This window comes from Ursus americanus, chromosome 23, assembly GCF_024610735.1.
Source record: "Ursus americanus isolate L20-20 chromosome 23, mUrsAme1.1.p, whole genome shotgun sequence".
NCBI lineage: Eukaryota > Metazoa > Chordata > Mammalia > Carnivora > Ursidae > Ursus > Ursus americanus.
In genome coordinates this window covers 38631922-38648798 of record NC_142149.1, presented here as the reverse complement: position 1 = coordinate 38648798, position 16877 = coordinate 38631922, and the positions used below count along the sequence as shown (strand labels likewise).

General features: G+C 55.4%; 1 protein-coding gene across 1 annotated transcript in view; it reads left to right on the top strand.

The window, feature by feature from the left end:
- The window catches only part of RHBDL3 (rhomboid like 3), a 47904-nt gene that overhangs the window by 5362 nt on the left and 25665 nt on the right, over positions 1-16877 (top strand). The window contains exons 4-5 of the mRNA XM_087854620.1: positions 10626-10784; positions 14850-15074. Of these exons, the coding sequence (XP_087710746.1) occupies positions 10626-10784; positions 14850-15074 (384 nt within the window). The remainder of the gene's footprint in view (positions 1-10625; positions 10785-14849; positions 15075-16877) is intronic.

Genomic DNA, 16877 nt, shown 5'->3' with positions numbered 1-16877 from the left:
ACGTGGCCTTCAGCCCTTGCTTTATGTGGTTCCATGGGATCCTCTTTTTCAGGTTATTCTTTGACAGTCTCAGTCACTTCCCGAACTCCAGGGAGGTGCCGTCGGGGATCCAAGGTCAAGGAGCGGGTCAGTGGCAGATACTGGACCAGAGTGCGCTTAACCCGTAAAGGGCTTCCAGGGTGGGAAAGCCATTTCCAGGTTCACCCTTCAAATGCCGTCAAGATCTGCAAATGTTAAATGAGCAACAGTGTCGGGAGCAGAGTTCTGTTACGTCAGCAAAGCACAGTTGCTTTTGAGCTCAGATAAGTGAGAAGGAAAAGGAAGGATTAGAAGTAATTTGGTTTTTTTCCCCCCTTCCCCTGGGAGCATGCATGTCTCAGGCCCCCATAAGAGCCCCAGCTTTGCTAATCTTCCAGAAGGAGAGCAGACAAGTTTTGATTGTCCCACCACTGAAATTATAAATGTGTTACAACCAGCACGCAGAGCAACTGAGACGGCCTGCTGGGTACAGAACCCTGGCTTTGGAGTCCGATAGACCTGGCTTCAAGCCCTACTGCCTTTGTCGCAGATGCCAAGTGGTATTAGCTCTCTGAGCCTCGATTTCCTCATTTGTAAAACAAGGACAGTGATCTTGAACTCCAGGGACAATGGTGGGAATTAAATGGAAGAGGAGACTCTTTCCAATGTATGATACCCAGTGGCCATTCGACAACTGCCTCTTAACTGGGAATGAGTTTGCTGGAAGACGCACAAGGCTGCTTCTGAGATCCAGGCCCCCACGGGGAAGGAAAGCAGCAGCCTCTTTAAACCGGCTCCTTGCCTTTCCTGGAAGGGGAGCCACTTCTGAGCCTGGAGGATTTTCCTGCTGCCTTTCCCCAAGTGTCTCCCCTGCTTGGCCCCCTTCTCTCCAGCCTGCGGTCTTCCCTTGGCCTGACCCTGAAGCCCACCTCATCTGCAGTTCTCCCACAAGCTGGATTAAATTCTGGGAGCTGAAAAGAGGTTCAGACAGGGCCACTGAATGGATTAGTGAGGAGCCGCAGAGAAAACATCTGCCCCAGAGGCAGGGGCATTGATGGCGCCCCTGGAACACATTGATTAGCCAGCAGAACGAGGCACTGAGTTTGACTGGAGCCCTTGCTCAGGCTTTGCCACCTCCAACCCTTATCAGGTGGCCTCCAGGGCCCTTGAGGCTGTGGATGTCCCTCCACCACAAAGCCAGCTTTCCTATCCTGCCCCTCCCCCTCGGACCTTGGCAGGCCTGCTGAATTAACCCTTTCATCCCTGACCACTCACAGAACTACATTTGATGGCAGTTGAGCGGTGGGGCCGAGGGATGGAGATTGTAGGCCGCCTGCCGCGTGAGAGGCACGTGTCCAAGCAGACGACACATCAGACTGCAGGCCCGCATGTGTTGTCTTGGGTTCAAATGTCTTCTCCCCACGCAGGCCCTGACTGTGGGGCTGCCTCGCTCACGCCGGCCCCTCTGGGGCTGCTCCCGCCTCGAGGCCCCTAGGTTAGGAGAAGGTTGGTGGAAGCATCTTGTCCAGTCTGCTCATTTGGCAAATGCGGAAGCGGAGGTCAGGGGCCTTCTGAGATCACGTGGTGCAGTCGTGTCGGAGCTGGGACTAGAGCCCGGTTCTGCTGCCCTCTGACCTGTGTTCCCGCCACCAGCCCTTGCAGCCTTCCATTGGCTTCCTTGGCGTCCTGAGTGACTAGGGCGGCGGGGAGGACACACGTCTGGCTCAGGTCCCAGTTCTGCTCCCAGCTGTGTGGCCACGGGCAGGCCAGGTGAGCTCTCCAAGCCTCTGCGGTCTCACCTGTGAGCTGCCTAGACTACCACCCGGGAGGTGGCCTGTGTGTGGTACTTGACACAGTACGTAGCGAGGCCCTCATGTCTTGTTACTGGAACTTCAGAAAATGGATGCTGTTCTTAAAAGAAGCTCTGACACGTAATAGTTATCGGTGGCGAATTATAGCGTCCAGATCCCCGGTCTGGGGCTCCTTCTACCCTATCGAGCTGGCTCCTTCCACGTGCCTCCTGAACTTTCCGCAGGGAAAGAAGGGAAGTTTTGGCACAAAGGCTGCCTGGGATGGGGGTGGCACCCAAGGGTCCCCTCTGCTCACTGGCTGGATGCCTGCACCGCTGAGGGTGAAGGGTCCGGCCATCAGGCGACCAGAGCCCAGAGCCAGCCTCCTCTGCCTGGTGTCCCATTTGGCACTTCCCGGTGGCCTCCCGTGAGAATAGGGCACGCTTCTGTGTTCCGGAAATGAGTCTGTGTGTATCTTGAGCTGTGAGCAACTCGGGGTAGCCAGCACCTCTGTCCCACCAGCTTTCCTTTCTTTCTTTTTTTTTTTTTTTAAGATTTTATTTATTTATTTGAGAGAGAGAGAAAGAGAGAGCATGAGGGGGAGCAGAGGGAAAGGGAGAAACAGACATCTCTGCTGAGCAGGGAGCCTGATGCGGGGCTCGATCCTGATCCCCGGACTCCAGGACCATGACCTGAGTGGAAGGCAGACGCTTAACCGACTGAACCACCCAGGCGCCCCTCCCACCAGCTTTTCTGAAGCAAGTTACAGGTTTGAGTTCGTAAATATTTCTTTGAGAGAGCAACTATTGAGTGCCTACTGCATGCACAGAGGTCCTCATCTCATTTTGACCTTTCAGTAGCCCTGTGAGGTGAGGGGTGCTATCCCCTCTTTACAGAGGAGGAAACTGAGGCCCAAGGGGGCGGGGTGGGGCTTGCCCAGAGACACAAAGCAAATGAGGGCTCTCTGCAGAAGGCGCTGTATGTGTTTGTCCACACGGCTTCCAGTGGCTTCTGAAACAGGGTGAAGGGCCCCAGGAGGTGAAAGTGTTTGATGACTGTTTATCCTACCTGCCCGGCTCCCACTCCCCTCCTCCCTGAATCTCTCAGCCCTCTCATTTCTGGGAACAAGGGACCCTTTGGTGGCTTCCAAGAGAAGCAGCAGGAGGAAATGGGTTTAGGCTGAAGGGAGGGATGGGTCAGGTGTCAACCGCCTGCCCCCTGCTCACACCTAGTCCCACCCCTCCCTCCTGTGACTCCCCCCCTGGGCCTGGACGCCTGCCCTTGTGGCTATGACTCAGCTTTAGTCCCCAGGCGGCTGTGATGGTTGTGCCTGGATGAGTCAGCGCGGGCAGTATGTCTGCTCCTGGGGACCCAAGGGACCTGCCTCTGAGTCACAGCCCCCAGCTGCCCTCTCAGAGTCTCCAAGGCCTTCTTTGGGGGGCTCTGAAAAAAGAAGAAGAGGGTCTTCCAAGAGGCTCTTAGGGTGGAAAGAGACAAAGCTCGGAGGAAAGAGCCAGCCCCACCCCTCATTGCCCTCCTAACCCCAGCTTCCTGCACTGGGGTGGGTAGTCTGGGAGCTCTTTCCCTCCAGCCCAGGTGTTGAGAGAGTTGGGTGGTTTCTGGAAACATGCCCATTATCCAGCGACTCAGCCTGGATTCAGGCCAGGATGCCCACTTCTCTGCAGAGGGAAGAGTGTTCTAGCTCCCTAACCGGACTGCCAACCTCAGCTGTTTGACTTATGGGCAGGAGGGATGCTCGGGAGACCATCTTGGGGCTTCTGGGAGAAACCTCTTGAGAGGGACAAGCTGCCTCCCCCCAGGCCCGTCCCACGGCAACTGGAAGAACAGAAATAATACAGCTGGGAATCCTAGAATCATAGAAGCTTTTCCAGCTGTCAGAGGCCTGGCCTGGCCAAATCCCAGGGGAGCACAAGGGTCCCTTGGGCCTCCCTGTAGGGAGACCCAAGGACAGGAGGGTCGGAACCTGGTTTTCAGGAACTGGTCTCTCTTCTTCCCAGGGAGACTTGAGGTCTGAGAATCCACTCCAGCCCCAGCTAGAGCAAGCCAGATGGTGCCCCCTTCCACTCACTGGGAGGGCCTCTGGGCAAGCGGTTTATCTCTGTGTACCTCAGTTTCCATGTCTGTTAAATGGGACTAATCACACTCACTCTAGGATTGGTGTGAGAAAAAAAGTAATAAGGTATTTGTGAAAAATCAGTATTTCAGAGTCAGGGGGAGAAGTCAGGGGACTGGCGTGAGGCGGTTTTGTCTATGGGGAGAATTAGCATCCTGATTTGCAAGGAAGGAGAACTGGAAGAGAAAGCTGGTACTCCCATAACCTCACCTCCTGACCTCAGCAGCTGCAGGCCTGGACCTAATTTATGGGGCAGTAAATATCCGTAATGGGCCAGGGTTCCCTGGGGGGCTGTGGCTTTTGGGTGGGGACAACTCTGCTGAGCCTGTGGCTTACCCCGGGTAGCCTCGTTAATTCATCTCTGTTCATCTCTGTAATGATGCAAGGACCCAGCAGATGAGGCTTGGTCACTGTCCCCAAAGTGGGGAGGGGCAGCTCCCTGCACTTTGCCCTGCCCCCCGCATGCATGCCATGTGATCACTTCCCAGGGCTCCTTCTGTTGGAGGGCAGAGATTGGACACTGGGGCCAGGGATGGGAGCCTTCCTTAGATCCCAGGTCTGACCTTCCGGACTGGAGAGGTCTCCACCACGATGGCACTCCAGGTACTGCCTTCGGGTCCTTGAAGGTACCCACACCCTTCAGAAATCCTGGGCCTCTCTACATCAGGAAGAGGGAGAGGGTCGTCCTGGGAGCAGGAAGGGAATTCGAGTTCTGGGAACAGGGACCAGACATGCAGTTGTCCTGGAAATGCACTTTGTCCAATTCGCACATACATAATAGATGTAAAATAAGTGTGTTCCTTTCTTCTTTTTCTTATGCTTCACTGCTGCTGGGTAAACTCTGAACTTGGCCTGGCTCCCTGGCCAGCGGCAGCGGCGGGAGATGCGGGGGGGAGGGGGGTGGGAAATGTGGCGCCGCTGTCCCGGGTGCTGAGCAGGCAGATCCCGGCTCCCGCAGGGCTGTTCTCTGAGAGCTCAGCCCAGCCTTCCCTCAGGCCAGTCCCTGATTCTTCAGTCTCTCCCGGGCAGCATCCCCCTCAACCCTTGGGCTGCGGCCTGGGTCTGGCAGACTTCTAACTTCGGGAAGCCTCTAGACAAAGTGTCGGCAGACTTGAGGGCCTTTGCCACTCAGAAAATGGAGGTGAAAGGCTGGTTTGGAACCATGGACAGAGGGGCTGCGTTCTGCAAAAGGAAGAATAATGACTCTATGGACTCACGCATTTTTCCCAAAGAGTGTTCTATGGCGTGTTGCCGTGGAAAGTATGGTGCTCAAAGGTCCAATAAGTTTGGGAAATGCCGGGCTGAACAAAATCAGACACGTCTCTTCACTGTGAGAACTTGCAGAGCCCTTAGTATGGTTTTATGCATCCAGCCCTTCCAGAAGGGTTTCCCAAATTTATGGGACCTTGGAACCCTTATTTTAGACACCATCTTGGGCCTGGTGTTCCTCAAAACACACATGGGGAAACTCTGAGCCAGGGGCCATATTTCATATACAATATGGGACAAAGAAAGACAAGGAAGGGCAAGACTGGGGCAGATTCCCATGGAGGAACCCAGAACTGTTCCCATCTTGACCACTAACTCACTCTGTAACCTTGGGCTAGTTTCTTTTGCTCTCTGCACCTGTTTCCCTGTCCAGAAAATGAGGGGTGCGATGTCTGGCACATGGCCAATCTTCAGTAAATATTTGTTAAATGAACAAAGGACCAGATTGGACTGGGGTCTCTCAAACCGTTTTGAGCCATATGGTCCTAATGATAGGAGAGGGCAGGCCCTGCGCCCCTCTGCCTGGATGTGAATCGGTCTGCACCAGCTCCTGGCTGTAGTTTCTAGCATGTCGTCCCACCGAGTGCTGTGCAGAAGGCCAGTATGTGAAACAACTCCAGAACGGGGTCTGCTCAGCAACCCCCTCCCACCCTCTCGGGGCCTCAGAGCCCCTAAAACTCTGCGGAGGAATTTGAGACCCATAGAGATGCCTGCCAGCTCTCCTAGACCATGAATTCCGATTCCCTGGCCTGCGGCCCCTTTCGCCACCGACACTGGGTCCCTCTGACAGCACAGACCTCACCCCCGATGTGAGTTGCCTCATCCTGGTCCCAAATGTCCCATCAGCCCTTTGACTGGAGAGAAGATTGGCTCCCCCCATGGGCCGTTTGGGTTGTGGATTTCTTTCTTTTTCTTTTTAAAAAACATTTTTATTTGAGAGAGAGTGTGTGTGCACAAACAGGGGGAGCGGCAGAGGGAGAGGGAGACACAGGCTCCCTGCTGAGCAGGGAGCCCGACACAGGACTCGATCCCAGGACCCTGGGATCATGACCTGAGCCGAAGGCAGACGCTTAGCCAACTGAGCCCCCCAGGTGCCCCCAGGTTGTGGATCTCTTTCCCTGACCTCCATTTGTATATGGTGTGCTTATGTGTGCAGGGATGGGGATGGACCCCCTTACATCACCCTGAGAAGGGAGAGTTCCTACCATGTGATTGGAAGAGAAACTGAGGCAGCGTGGTTAATGATCTGCCAATGATGGCGCAGCCCCTGGGGGCAGGGTCCCTTCTGAAAACCTCCCCCTACTCCTTGCCCCAAAGAGGGGAAGCAGCCCTAGGAGGGCTGAGGGAATGTGGTGGGTTCTTTCCCCAGTCCAGGTCAGGAGTGCACCGGGAAGGGGTCTGGGTCGCGAGACGCGGTGCGTGGCACGGCTTGTGTGGGGCCCCGGGCTGGGGAAAACGGGCGACCTGGAGGATTAAGGGGCCAGCGGGCTGGGTGGTGCTGGGATTAAACGTCCCTGAGGAACCTCTGGCAGCTCTTTTCATGGTGGAGGCAGGTGGGCGGGAGCCGAGGGAGGGTCAGCCCTCACTCTGAGCCTCTCCCCTCCCCCTGCTGCCGGCATCCTCCGCTGGCTGAATGTGGCCTTGGCCTGCCCCCTCCCTCCGCAGTGCTGGGCCCCATTCAGGAGGCAGCTGCGAGGAGGCTCCTGACTCCTGGCTCCCCGCTGGGCCCCTGCCTGCGGCCCTTTCACAGCCCACTGCCCCCAACACCCCCCCACACACACGCCCCGGCCCTCGTCAGGCTGCCTGGAGCCCGCCCAGCCCAGACCGCGTCCTGAGAGCGACCCACTGCTAAAACTGGATGAATCCAGGGCATGGGGCACGTGGCAGGGGGGAGCTCTGGGGCCTTCAGCACATCATTAATGAGGAAAATTGCATTTGTAGGGTTTCTTTTCCCAAAAGCTCCAAACCACGGATCTTATCCCCCATACCTGGCTTCGAAGGAGTCCCAAAGGCAGGAGGGGTGCCCAGGAGGGCCAGCCAAGCCCCTGTGACAGGGGTGCCCCCTGCTTTGCTTTGAATGAGGCAAGAAGAACGGGACACTGAGTCGCCCTCCAGTCGCCCTCGGCCCTGGAGAGCGGCTGCCCTGCGTTTGCTCTAAGCCCCACAACCTGCGGGGACGGGAGGCGCGCTTGATAGATGAGGCAATTATGGCTGGAGATGTTTACTCGAAATTAGACAAACTAGTTAGTGGCTGAGACGAGGGTGGGATTTTGCCATGCTCCGTGTAGCCTCCTTCAGAAGCCCTCAGCTTTCTTCCGGGGCGATGGGACCTAGCTCTGTCCCCTCTCTCTGATTCTTTCTCCCTTTGTCTCCCTCTCTCTGCCTGTCATCTTCCCGGGTGGTGGGGGGGGGGGGGAGAAGGCGTCCTGTGCGGAGCTGGCCCCTTCCCTGCGTCTCCCTCCCCACTAGGCCCCTCCGTCATCCCCGAGGCCTCATTATTAGGGTAGCGATGACCCCCATTGTCTGGCTTGTCTGGCCCTGGCACGAAAGGTAGAGTTTTGGCAGAGAAGGGAGACTCGGCCTGTTTCCAGCTCATTCTCTGTAGTCTGGAGCCTATAATGTGGTGGGGGCAGGACTGGCAGGGGGTGGGGGGCTTCTGGAGCCACAGGGCAGCCCCTGTCACTAGGACAACAGCAGGGAGCCCTGGAGGCGGAGGGAGAGCAGGGGAGCAGGTGGTTCTTTGTCTGGAGCTGGAACAAGGGAGAGGGGCCCCTGCCTGATCCCAGTCCTCCACCCCGCTGCCCTCCCAAGCCTCCCGGGCAGCCCCTGGGAGGGGATTGGCGTCCCTGCTCTTGAATGAGAGGCCATTGGGCTTCCTCCCCCAGACCGTGTCAGGGGGTGGCACTGGGGGTGAGTGGATTTTCCTAGGACTCTCCACCCCCACCCTCAGCCCACCTAGCACAAGGGGCCACGTGAGGCCAGGCCGGTGAGTCAGGTGGCCTGTGTCGGCCTGTGGGGATGCAGGGGGTCCCAGGCACCAGAAGGAGACCCTCACTGGCTGTCATGGCCACTCCCCGTCCAGGTCTCACTTTCCTATCTGAGCAACGAGGGCTCAGAACTGTTGCCAGGTGCGGCTCTTTCCCGCTTTCAAAATCTGCATAGGGTGGGCCCTTGAGACCCGTCCGGCCCCCTTCTCTCCCTCCTCTCACCTCCTGGGCCCTGCACTTTTGCTCCAGAGCAGTCCCTGGAGGATGAAGGTCAGCGGCCACCAGCGCTAAGCCTCCGGGTGCAGAATGCTGCTTGCCAGGCACGCCACCGAACCTCTCAGTACTCCTTTGCCTGTGCCTCGATTTCCTCATCTGTAATATGGGGCTCATAATAGGACCTGCTTCACGAAGTTGTTGTCGGGGGGTCAAAGAAATTACAGACCTAAAGTGCTTAGAAAGGTGTTTGGCCCCATGAAAACAGTCAGCAAATTTTTATCCTTAAAAATCTTTAAGGCTCAGGGAGTTGCTGAGTTTCCTGAAATACTCAGTGGTGTGAACCAAATGGGTGTCATCCCTGGAACCTGGTATTTGGAATGGAGGGTGGGGACACATGCAGATTTTTTTTTTAAAGATTTTTTTGTTTGTTTATTTATTAGACAGAGATAGAGACAGCCAGCGAGAGAGGGAACACAAGCAGGGGGAGTGGAAGAGGAAGAAGCAGGCTCATAGCGGAGGAGCCTGATGTGGGGCTCGATCCCATAACGCCGGGATCACACCCTGAGCCGAAGGCAGACGCTTAACCGCTGTGCCACCCAGGCGCCCCCACATGCAGATTTTTTTTTTTTTAAGACTTTATTTATTTATTTGACAGAGATACAGACAGCCAGCGAGAGAGGGAACACAAGCAGGGGGAGTGGGAGAGGAAGAAGCAGGCTCATAGCGGAGGAGCCTGATGCGGGGCTCGATCCCATAACGCTGGGATCACGCCCTGAGCCGAAGGCAGACGCTTAACCGCTGTTAAGGTTAAGGTTAAGGCGCCCCCACATGCAGATTTTTAAATAAGCCTCTTTCGGGATGTTTTCCCTCGTTGAGCTCTGGGAAGAATTTGAATAGCCCAAGACTTGTGACTCTTGGCTATTTCTCTTGGGTTGTCTCAGAGGTACTGCACACCGAATCAGCCTTCCGAAATTAGTCTCCGTTGACCTTCTCTAGAAAAGGGCGGAAACGTGGGCTTGGTCGTCTGGGCTCCCCTGTCCTGCACACAAAGACATCACAGCGTCTGTTTGCCTTTTACGATCTCAGCCACCCACTGCAGCGTCTGTAGGCCCAGCAACGCCCTGCGGGGAGGCACTTGGGGAAGAGGACAGCTGCCAACATCGGCCAGAGACGGTTCTCCTCATTCTCTAGCAGGGAGTGTGCTGGGTGGGGGGGACCCTGGGGAGGCCCTGTGAGGAAGGAGGGGTGGCAGAAGAGGCACAGAAAGGCTGGGGGCTTCTCTGGGAGAGACGAATGAGATCCTTTTCTACCTGAACGGAGATACTTTCCCTGGAAGATCAGTACCCTTCTTTTCGTCTGAATACCCACTATGTATCTGCCCAAGAAATGTTTACTGAGTGCCAGGCATGCCAGGCTCCTGCTAAACCCTGGGGTACGCAGCGCCACTGGTGCCCATGACCCGGCAGCCCAGTGAGGAGGCCCAGGTAGGAGATTAGACGGCCGGGCAGGCTGGTGGCCAGAGGTCTGTCCGATGTGCAGGGGCCAGCCAGAGCAGCCAGTGTCCTGGGGAGTCCTGAGACTGCACAGAGTTACTGGGCACGGTGAGTCGGAGTCTCCCCGGGAGACGAGGGTGGCAAGGGCCCCCCCACCCCAGGCTGAGGAATGCAGTTGTGCAAAGCTGCACGGTGTCTCTGGGGAGCCCCACCCAGGCCCGTGTGCATGGCTATGGGGATAAGTGAGTTCGGGTGTGAAAAGTGCCAGCATTCAGGTGTGGCCGGATTTGCAAGGCTGGACCCCTGCTCCCTGGGGCCCCAGGACCTCAGCATCCCCCACTGGAGTCCCTCTGGTCCACGCCCCGGAAGTTCCTCATTTTCCTCCCCTCATTGTCTTTTTCCTTCCTGTTCTTCTCTTGTCCAGGGTTAGGATTAGGGGTGGACAGGAGGAAGCTTACCCCCTCTGAGCCTCAGTTTCCCTATCTATGCACGAGATGGTTGGATTGGGCGATCTCAGAGGGCTCCAGGGCCTTCTAGGACTTTAAGGGGTTGTCCATGCCCTATTTGGATGTTTCCCATGGGAGCCTTGGAAACATCCCAGACGCGGCCCGGTCCTCTGTTGGCAGAAGGGCTGGGGACAGGAGCCGCTGAGTGGTGATGGAGACGGGGCACCTGCAGGGCCCCACTGACTCTGCGGCTGTGTGTGCTTCTTCCTCAGTTTGACCCTGGCAACACAGGCTACATCAGCACCGGCAAGTTCCGGAGCCTCCTGGAGAGCCACAGCTCCAAGCTGGACCCGCACAAAAGGGAGGTGCTCCTGGCCCTCGCCGACAGCCATGCCGATGGGCAGATCTGCTACCAGGACTTTGTCAACCTGGTGAGCACTCTGAGGCCTTCACTGCTGGGAGGGGCCTGTTCGGGGGATTATGGCTTTCTCTAAGGTCTTCTAGACCTTTTTAGGCAATTAGAGGGATCTGTTGGCTTGCAGCGTTGAAAAAGTCCAGCCTTCAGAAGGTGAAAGAACCTCCCTGAGGACACGGTTTCTCTTTGTCTCCGTTCTACCTTCTGCGGTGTCAGCACGAACCCAAAGAAGCCCTGGCAGGTCCAGACTGAGCTGGCCAGTCTCCTCTGTGGTAGTTCCCACACAAAGCTTGGGATTTCCTCCCTCCCCTTGGCCTAGATTGGGTCAATGGGGTGTGTTGATTGACTCAAGTTGATCTGTGCCCGCCCGTGGTGCTGGGGGTGGGGTCAGTTCTGCTGAGAGGGAGGGCTGGGAGGAGGTGGGAAGGAGGGGAGCTGGGGAGTGGATGTTGGGAGCATTGGGCATATGGGTGAAGGCCAGAGCTCTTCAGACCTGCTGGCTGATGTCCTGGGTTGTTGGAGGAGCTAAAGACGGGAGGCCTGTGAACCCTGCCCAGTGGGCCAGGGTCTCGGAGTAGGGACTTCCTCCTCAGTAGGGGTTACTGACTGTGCTGTTATGGGGGCCACTGTGGCGGGGTGGGAGTGGAGTTCAGTGGAGTTCAGCAGGAAGCATCCCGCCATGGGTGGATGGGACATGGATAGAAGCTGGATGAACTAGCAGGATGAATACGAGGCTAGAATTTTCCTCTTGGTTCCCCTGTTGGTGAGGTGGAGATAGTCACCCCTTTCCTTGTCACCCACGGAGAGACAAGAATGAATTGATCTGTGTGAGGTTCCCCAGGCTTCTAGAATTCAAAGGCACCAGTGATGGGGGAAGCCAGGTGCCAAGTGCCAAGTGAGCTCTCTAATGTGGGCGTCCAGACTTTGGAGGTGTGCTCATTGCCTCTTGATGGAAGCCTGCCTTTTCCCAGAGGTTAGCCTGATTGCAGGGAGCAGCTGTAGCACTTTTAGGGGTGAAGAAATCTGCTGTTCGGAGTGGACCCAGAAAGCAGATCTCCTAGAGGGTGGGGGACAGAGCTGAGCTAAACGGGGGAGTAGGGACAGTCAGGATTCATGGGAGGAGGGGCCGTGGAGGTGAGCCCCGTGACTTGGAGCCCAGCGGTGCCACCAAAGACCAGGCCACGGGTTTGAGCCTGCATCAGCTCATGCACACGCAGCCTGCCTGCCACATGCCCTGCTCAGGCTCAGGGCGGAGCGAGGGCTTCGCTGGGCCAACGAGATGCTTCTGTCCAGCTGCGGGTCTGTGGCGTCTCCCACGTGAACTCCAACAGTCGATTGCTTGTTCCTGTCGGGGTGTCTGCATTCACGTTCTAGCCGCAGCAGCCCGCCAGAGCCTGGATTCGTGTGAGCACGGCTGCCCTGGAGACCAGGACTGAGGAGGGGCTCTCCGGGAGGGAAGCTCTCAGGAAGGCAGAGTGCTCAGGGGCTGGAGTCAGGTAGACCTGGCTCCTGCTTCTGCCTCTGCCTTTGCCTTTCACTGAGAAAGATCTCCTGAGCCTGGGTGTTCTCATTCGTAAAGTGAAGCCAAAGGATACCCTCTTCAGGGTTGTCGGAAGGATTAAATAAAATGAAGTATTTGAAAGATTTTGAGATTGGAGATTTTGAAAGATCTCTAATGTTCTTCCCCCAGGTAAACTTCCCTGCATCCTTTGTGAGCCCTTCCCCAACCCGACCCAGGCAGAATGAACCAGCCTTATCCAGAGCCCCCACAGTGCTTTGCCCAGTCCTCTCTTAGAGCACAGACCACACTGTATTACAGCTGGGTGGCCAGGGTTGTCATGTATGGACATGAAGCTTGTGTACTGTACAAGGATGCCTGCCAGTAAGATGCATGGGGACGGAAATATGGCCTGGGCTATGTTCACCAAAGCCTAGAATGGGTGCATCCACCTACAAGAGAAGACTCCACCCCCTTATCTAATGGCACAAGAGTACCCTACAGGCTGGCATGGGCTCTGGAGTCAAATGTATCTGGGTTTGAATACTGACTCTTTGGGTCCTTGAGAAAATTACTCACCTTCTCCAAGCTTTAGTCCCCATCTTTATTTTTTATTTATTTAAATAATCTCCTTGTCCAATGTGGGGCTCAAGCTCGCGACCCCAAGATCAAGAGTCACGTGCTGTACTGACTGAGCTGGCCAGGCGCCCCTAGTCCCCATCTTTATAATAATTTGCCTCTCCTTGTAAGCCCCATGAGGCCCGAGACCCAGCTCAGTTCTAGGGACATCAGTGTGCAGGCAAATGGTGGGTGTGTGTGCACATTGCTTCCCCTGATCTCGTATCAAGCCCACCCCTGGCATCGGTTTTCAGGGTGTGGCCAGGGATGCAGTGTGCGTATGTATGCTGTGTACGCTCGGGGACTGGGAGAGAGGGTGGTAAGAGTGACCGCAAACAGTTTGACAGGGGTACCTGGTGGCTCAGTTGGTTAAGTGTCTGACTCTTGATTTCAGCTCGGGTCGTGATCTCAGGGTCGTGAGATTGAGCCCCGTGTTGGGCTCTGCACTGAGCGTGGGACCTGCTTAGTATTCTCTCTCTCTCCCTCTGCCCCTTTGCTCCTCTTCCCTATGAGCTCTCTCTCTTTCTCTAAAAATAAATTTTAAAAAACTAGTTCGTAAAAAAGAAAAAGATAACAGCTTGACAACGTGATCCTGCCTTGAACTTGGAGCCCCAAGCTCTGCCCACATTTCCAGAACTCCTCCTGTGCCACCAAGAGCCAGATCCAAGCTTTGTAGGCATGGAGAGGATGAGAATAGGAATCAGTAGAAGGGGTTCATCTGGGAAGGCCTATTGGAGGAGGCGAGCCTTAAGCCAGATTCTCAAGGCAAAAGACCATAGAACCCAGGAAGGGAAAAGGGGGACTGAAGACAGAAGCTCATTCCACCTGGCCTGCTCTGAACGCAGATCCTCTCTGGTTACTCCCTCCTGACACGGCTTCAAATCCCTGTGCCTTGGTCTGGCCTGGTTCACCTGGCCAGCCATCTCTGGAATTTTGCCATTAGGATCAGCCAAATGCCTCCTGCTAAGGCCACAGCCCCAGGAATATGTCGCTAGTCCCCACCTCAGCTCCCCAGGCAGCCCTGTGGGCTCTGGGGTTGGGAGAGCTCTATCTCCCCATAAGAAGGGTCTAGAGCATGGTTATGGAGGGCAGGTGGGAGGTGACAGAGGCCCCGGGAGGCTGGAAGTCAGCAGGACCGGCCACCTGGTTTCTAGGAGTCAGGCTGACCACAGAGCGAGGCAGCCAGGACGCCAGTGAGGATTCATCATGGCAGCATTAGGCTGCCGAGAGAGGACCGGTCTGCAGACAAAGTTCTAGAACCAGTTCCTGGGCTCACTAGGCATTATAGGTCCCTTAAACCCCTTCAGGAGTGATGGGCTCCCCCAAGCACAACTTTGGGTCCCAGTTCTAGAGACCTCTCTACAAACTCGCCCATCTAACCAAGGTCTGCCCACCTCTTCCCAAGCAAGGATGTCTGAGGACACGAACTCATCGTCCTTCAGTTCTCACTCAGTTACCACCTCCTCCAGGTTGGGCTCCCGCCTTCTTGCACCCTTGGCGGCCTTCACTCGGAACATGATTGCTGCTTGCTTCCTTGCCTTGAGTGCGTCCAGTCCCCCCGTGTCTGACTTTGTAGTTGCCCAGTGAATTGTGATGGACAGCTGACGGATGGGCGCCTGGAAGGAGGGAACGGTGAACGTGAGCAGAGGTTCCAGAGCCTTACTGGGTTTGAACCTGGTGGATTCCTAAAACCCTCTGTGATTTGGTAGAACGAGGATATTCCTAGTCCTTACCTAACAGGTAGACCAGTTAAGAGTATCCAGTGAGCCCAACACACGTGAAGAGCTTAGAACCGCCTCGGCCACAGGAGTTCTCAGTGAATATTGCCTCTTGTTCACTATTATAGAAGAAAGAGGAAGGTGGGATGAGGCTTGGTTGGTCCAAGGAATGTGCTGTCTGGCGGAGCGGCTCAGGGCTGCCCCGAGACCCCCGTGCTGACCCTTTGCCCCCCACGTGTCCATGCAGATGAGCAACAAGCGGTCCAACAGCTTCCGCCAGGCCATCCTGCAGGGGAACCGCAGGCTCTGCAGCAAAGCCCTACTGGAGGAGAAGGGGCTGAACCTCTCCCAGCGGCTGATCCGCCACGTGGCCTACGAGACCCTGCCCCGGGAGATTGACCGGAAGTGGTACTACGACAGTTACACCTGCTGCCCCCCGCCCTGGTTCATGATCACAGTCACACTGCTGGAGGCAAGGATGGGGTGGGGGCGGGGGTGGAGAGGGCGCTGCTCAGTCTTGGGGAGGGGGTGGGGAAGCAGGAGGCTATCTGAGATCGAGAGGGGAAGGGTGGCATCTTCTCGCCAAAAGGGAGTGCTTGAGGATCAGCTGGCATTGAGCAGTCAGGCCCCATGACAGTGCCTGCAAGTGTGGTTCTAACCCCTGGACCACAAGGATAGCCCGAAGATTATTACCAAGCCATCTTCACTACAGCAGAATCCCCATATTTCCACTCCTCCCAAAACCGCAGCACCACAAGCGGTCCAATAAGTTTGTTGATGGGCAGTAGTTAGCCAGGCTAACTCATTAAAACCAAGTTATTTGAATTCCTCCCTGAGCGAATAATGCGGACAAGTGGTTTGCTCCCCTGGGACTCCATCTCCCACCTGTAAAGTGGGGATAACCAGACCTGCCCTCCTCCCATAGGACTCTTCTGGCTAGAGCAAGAGTGGCTGGTGGTGCTTTCTGAAGGCAAAAGCATTCCAAATGCATATGGGAGGGGTGTTTATGAACAGGTAAATGTGGGCTTAACGCACTTTGAAAGAACATTCTCCCCTTTGGGAATCATCCACACCTATTGTTATTCTAAACGTCTTCTGCTTATGCAACTGAGTCCAAAGGGACAGCTTTCTGAATCAGTGCCCATGTGTGAGAAACTCTGAATTCTTTTGGCTGTTCAGCCTACAACCTTGTGGGCCCCCAACCCCAGCTCCTAGAGTCAGCAGAGATTTCTCTTCCAGAGCCATGGGCCTAATTCCCACCCCCCCCTCCCCGGGCATGTGTTCTTGTAAAGTTGATGCCGGATCCAGTAACAGGATCGTCAAGCTCCATGGCATCCTCCTCCTTTTTTCCTAATTCAGACTAGCTGGTCTGTATCCCCACGCTCCCTTGTTTGCTGTTACGGCTTCATCCGAGTCCATGTGGAAGATGCGATTTTTCTGAGATATTCTTGGAATCGTTCTCCAAATGCTTTCTGTGTTGGTCTATTTATTAAGTTCTATTTGAGGACCAATAATAATGAGCTGCCTCGGGAGCTGTATTCGCTGCCAGGCCACCCGCCTTGTGAAAGATGGACCGAGAGGTTCCCGGGAGAGCCCAGGGGAGTCCTGCTGGGGGGCCCTGAACCCCATACTAATTATAGCTTCATTTGCTGTGTGCATGACGGGCACCCGGCTGGCTCTTTGGGTACTTCACCCCCTTCGAACCTCATGACCACCCTGGAAGGATAGGCACTGGCATCCCCGTTTCCAGGCGAGGGCACCAACGACCAGAGATTTCAAATACTTTATCCACAGTCATCCAGAGAGGCCAGATTGAGTGTCCAGATTGGATTCAAATTTCCAGAAACTTCAGCTATGTAAACACAAACCTCCAATCTAGAAGAAAATACGGAAATAACTATTTCCAAGTACTTGTACTAAAGCCCAAAGCTTTTGTTTTACATAACAGTTCTAGGAACTTGATTTTAAGGTTCCATAACAGAGAATGGAAGGGACACGGTAAGAAGCTACTAAAAGGGGCTCACGACCGATCAGTAATAGGGAGTAAGAACCCGGTTGTAGTACCCGGCTAACAACCTGCTGACAGCCTGAAAGTATGGGAGAAGACGAAAAATTTAGAAGCAGACCTGAGTCTTAAAGAAATTGAGGAATTTGTGGGCATTTACTGTAGGAGTGAAAACCCCATCAGTTGCTGGAGAAGACTTCACTCCTACAGCTCAGATCAGTGCCTGAGACAGCTTTAAAAGAGTGTGCAGACACACTGAGGAGGAGCGTG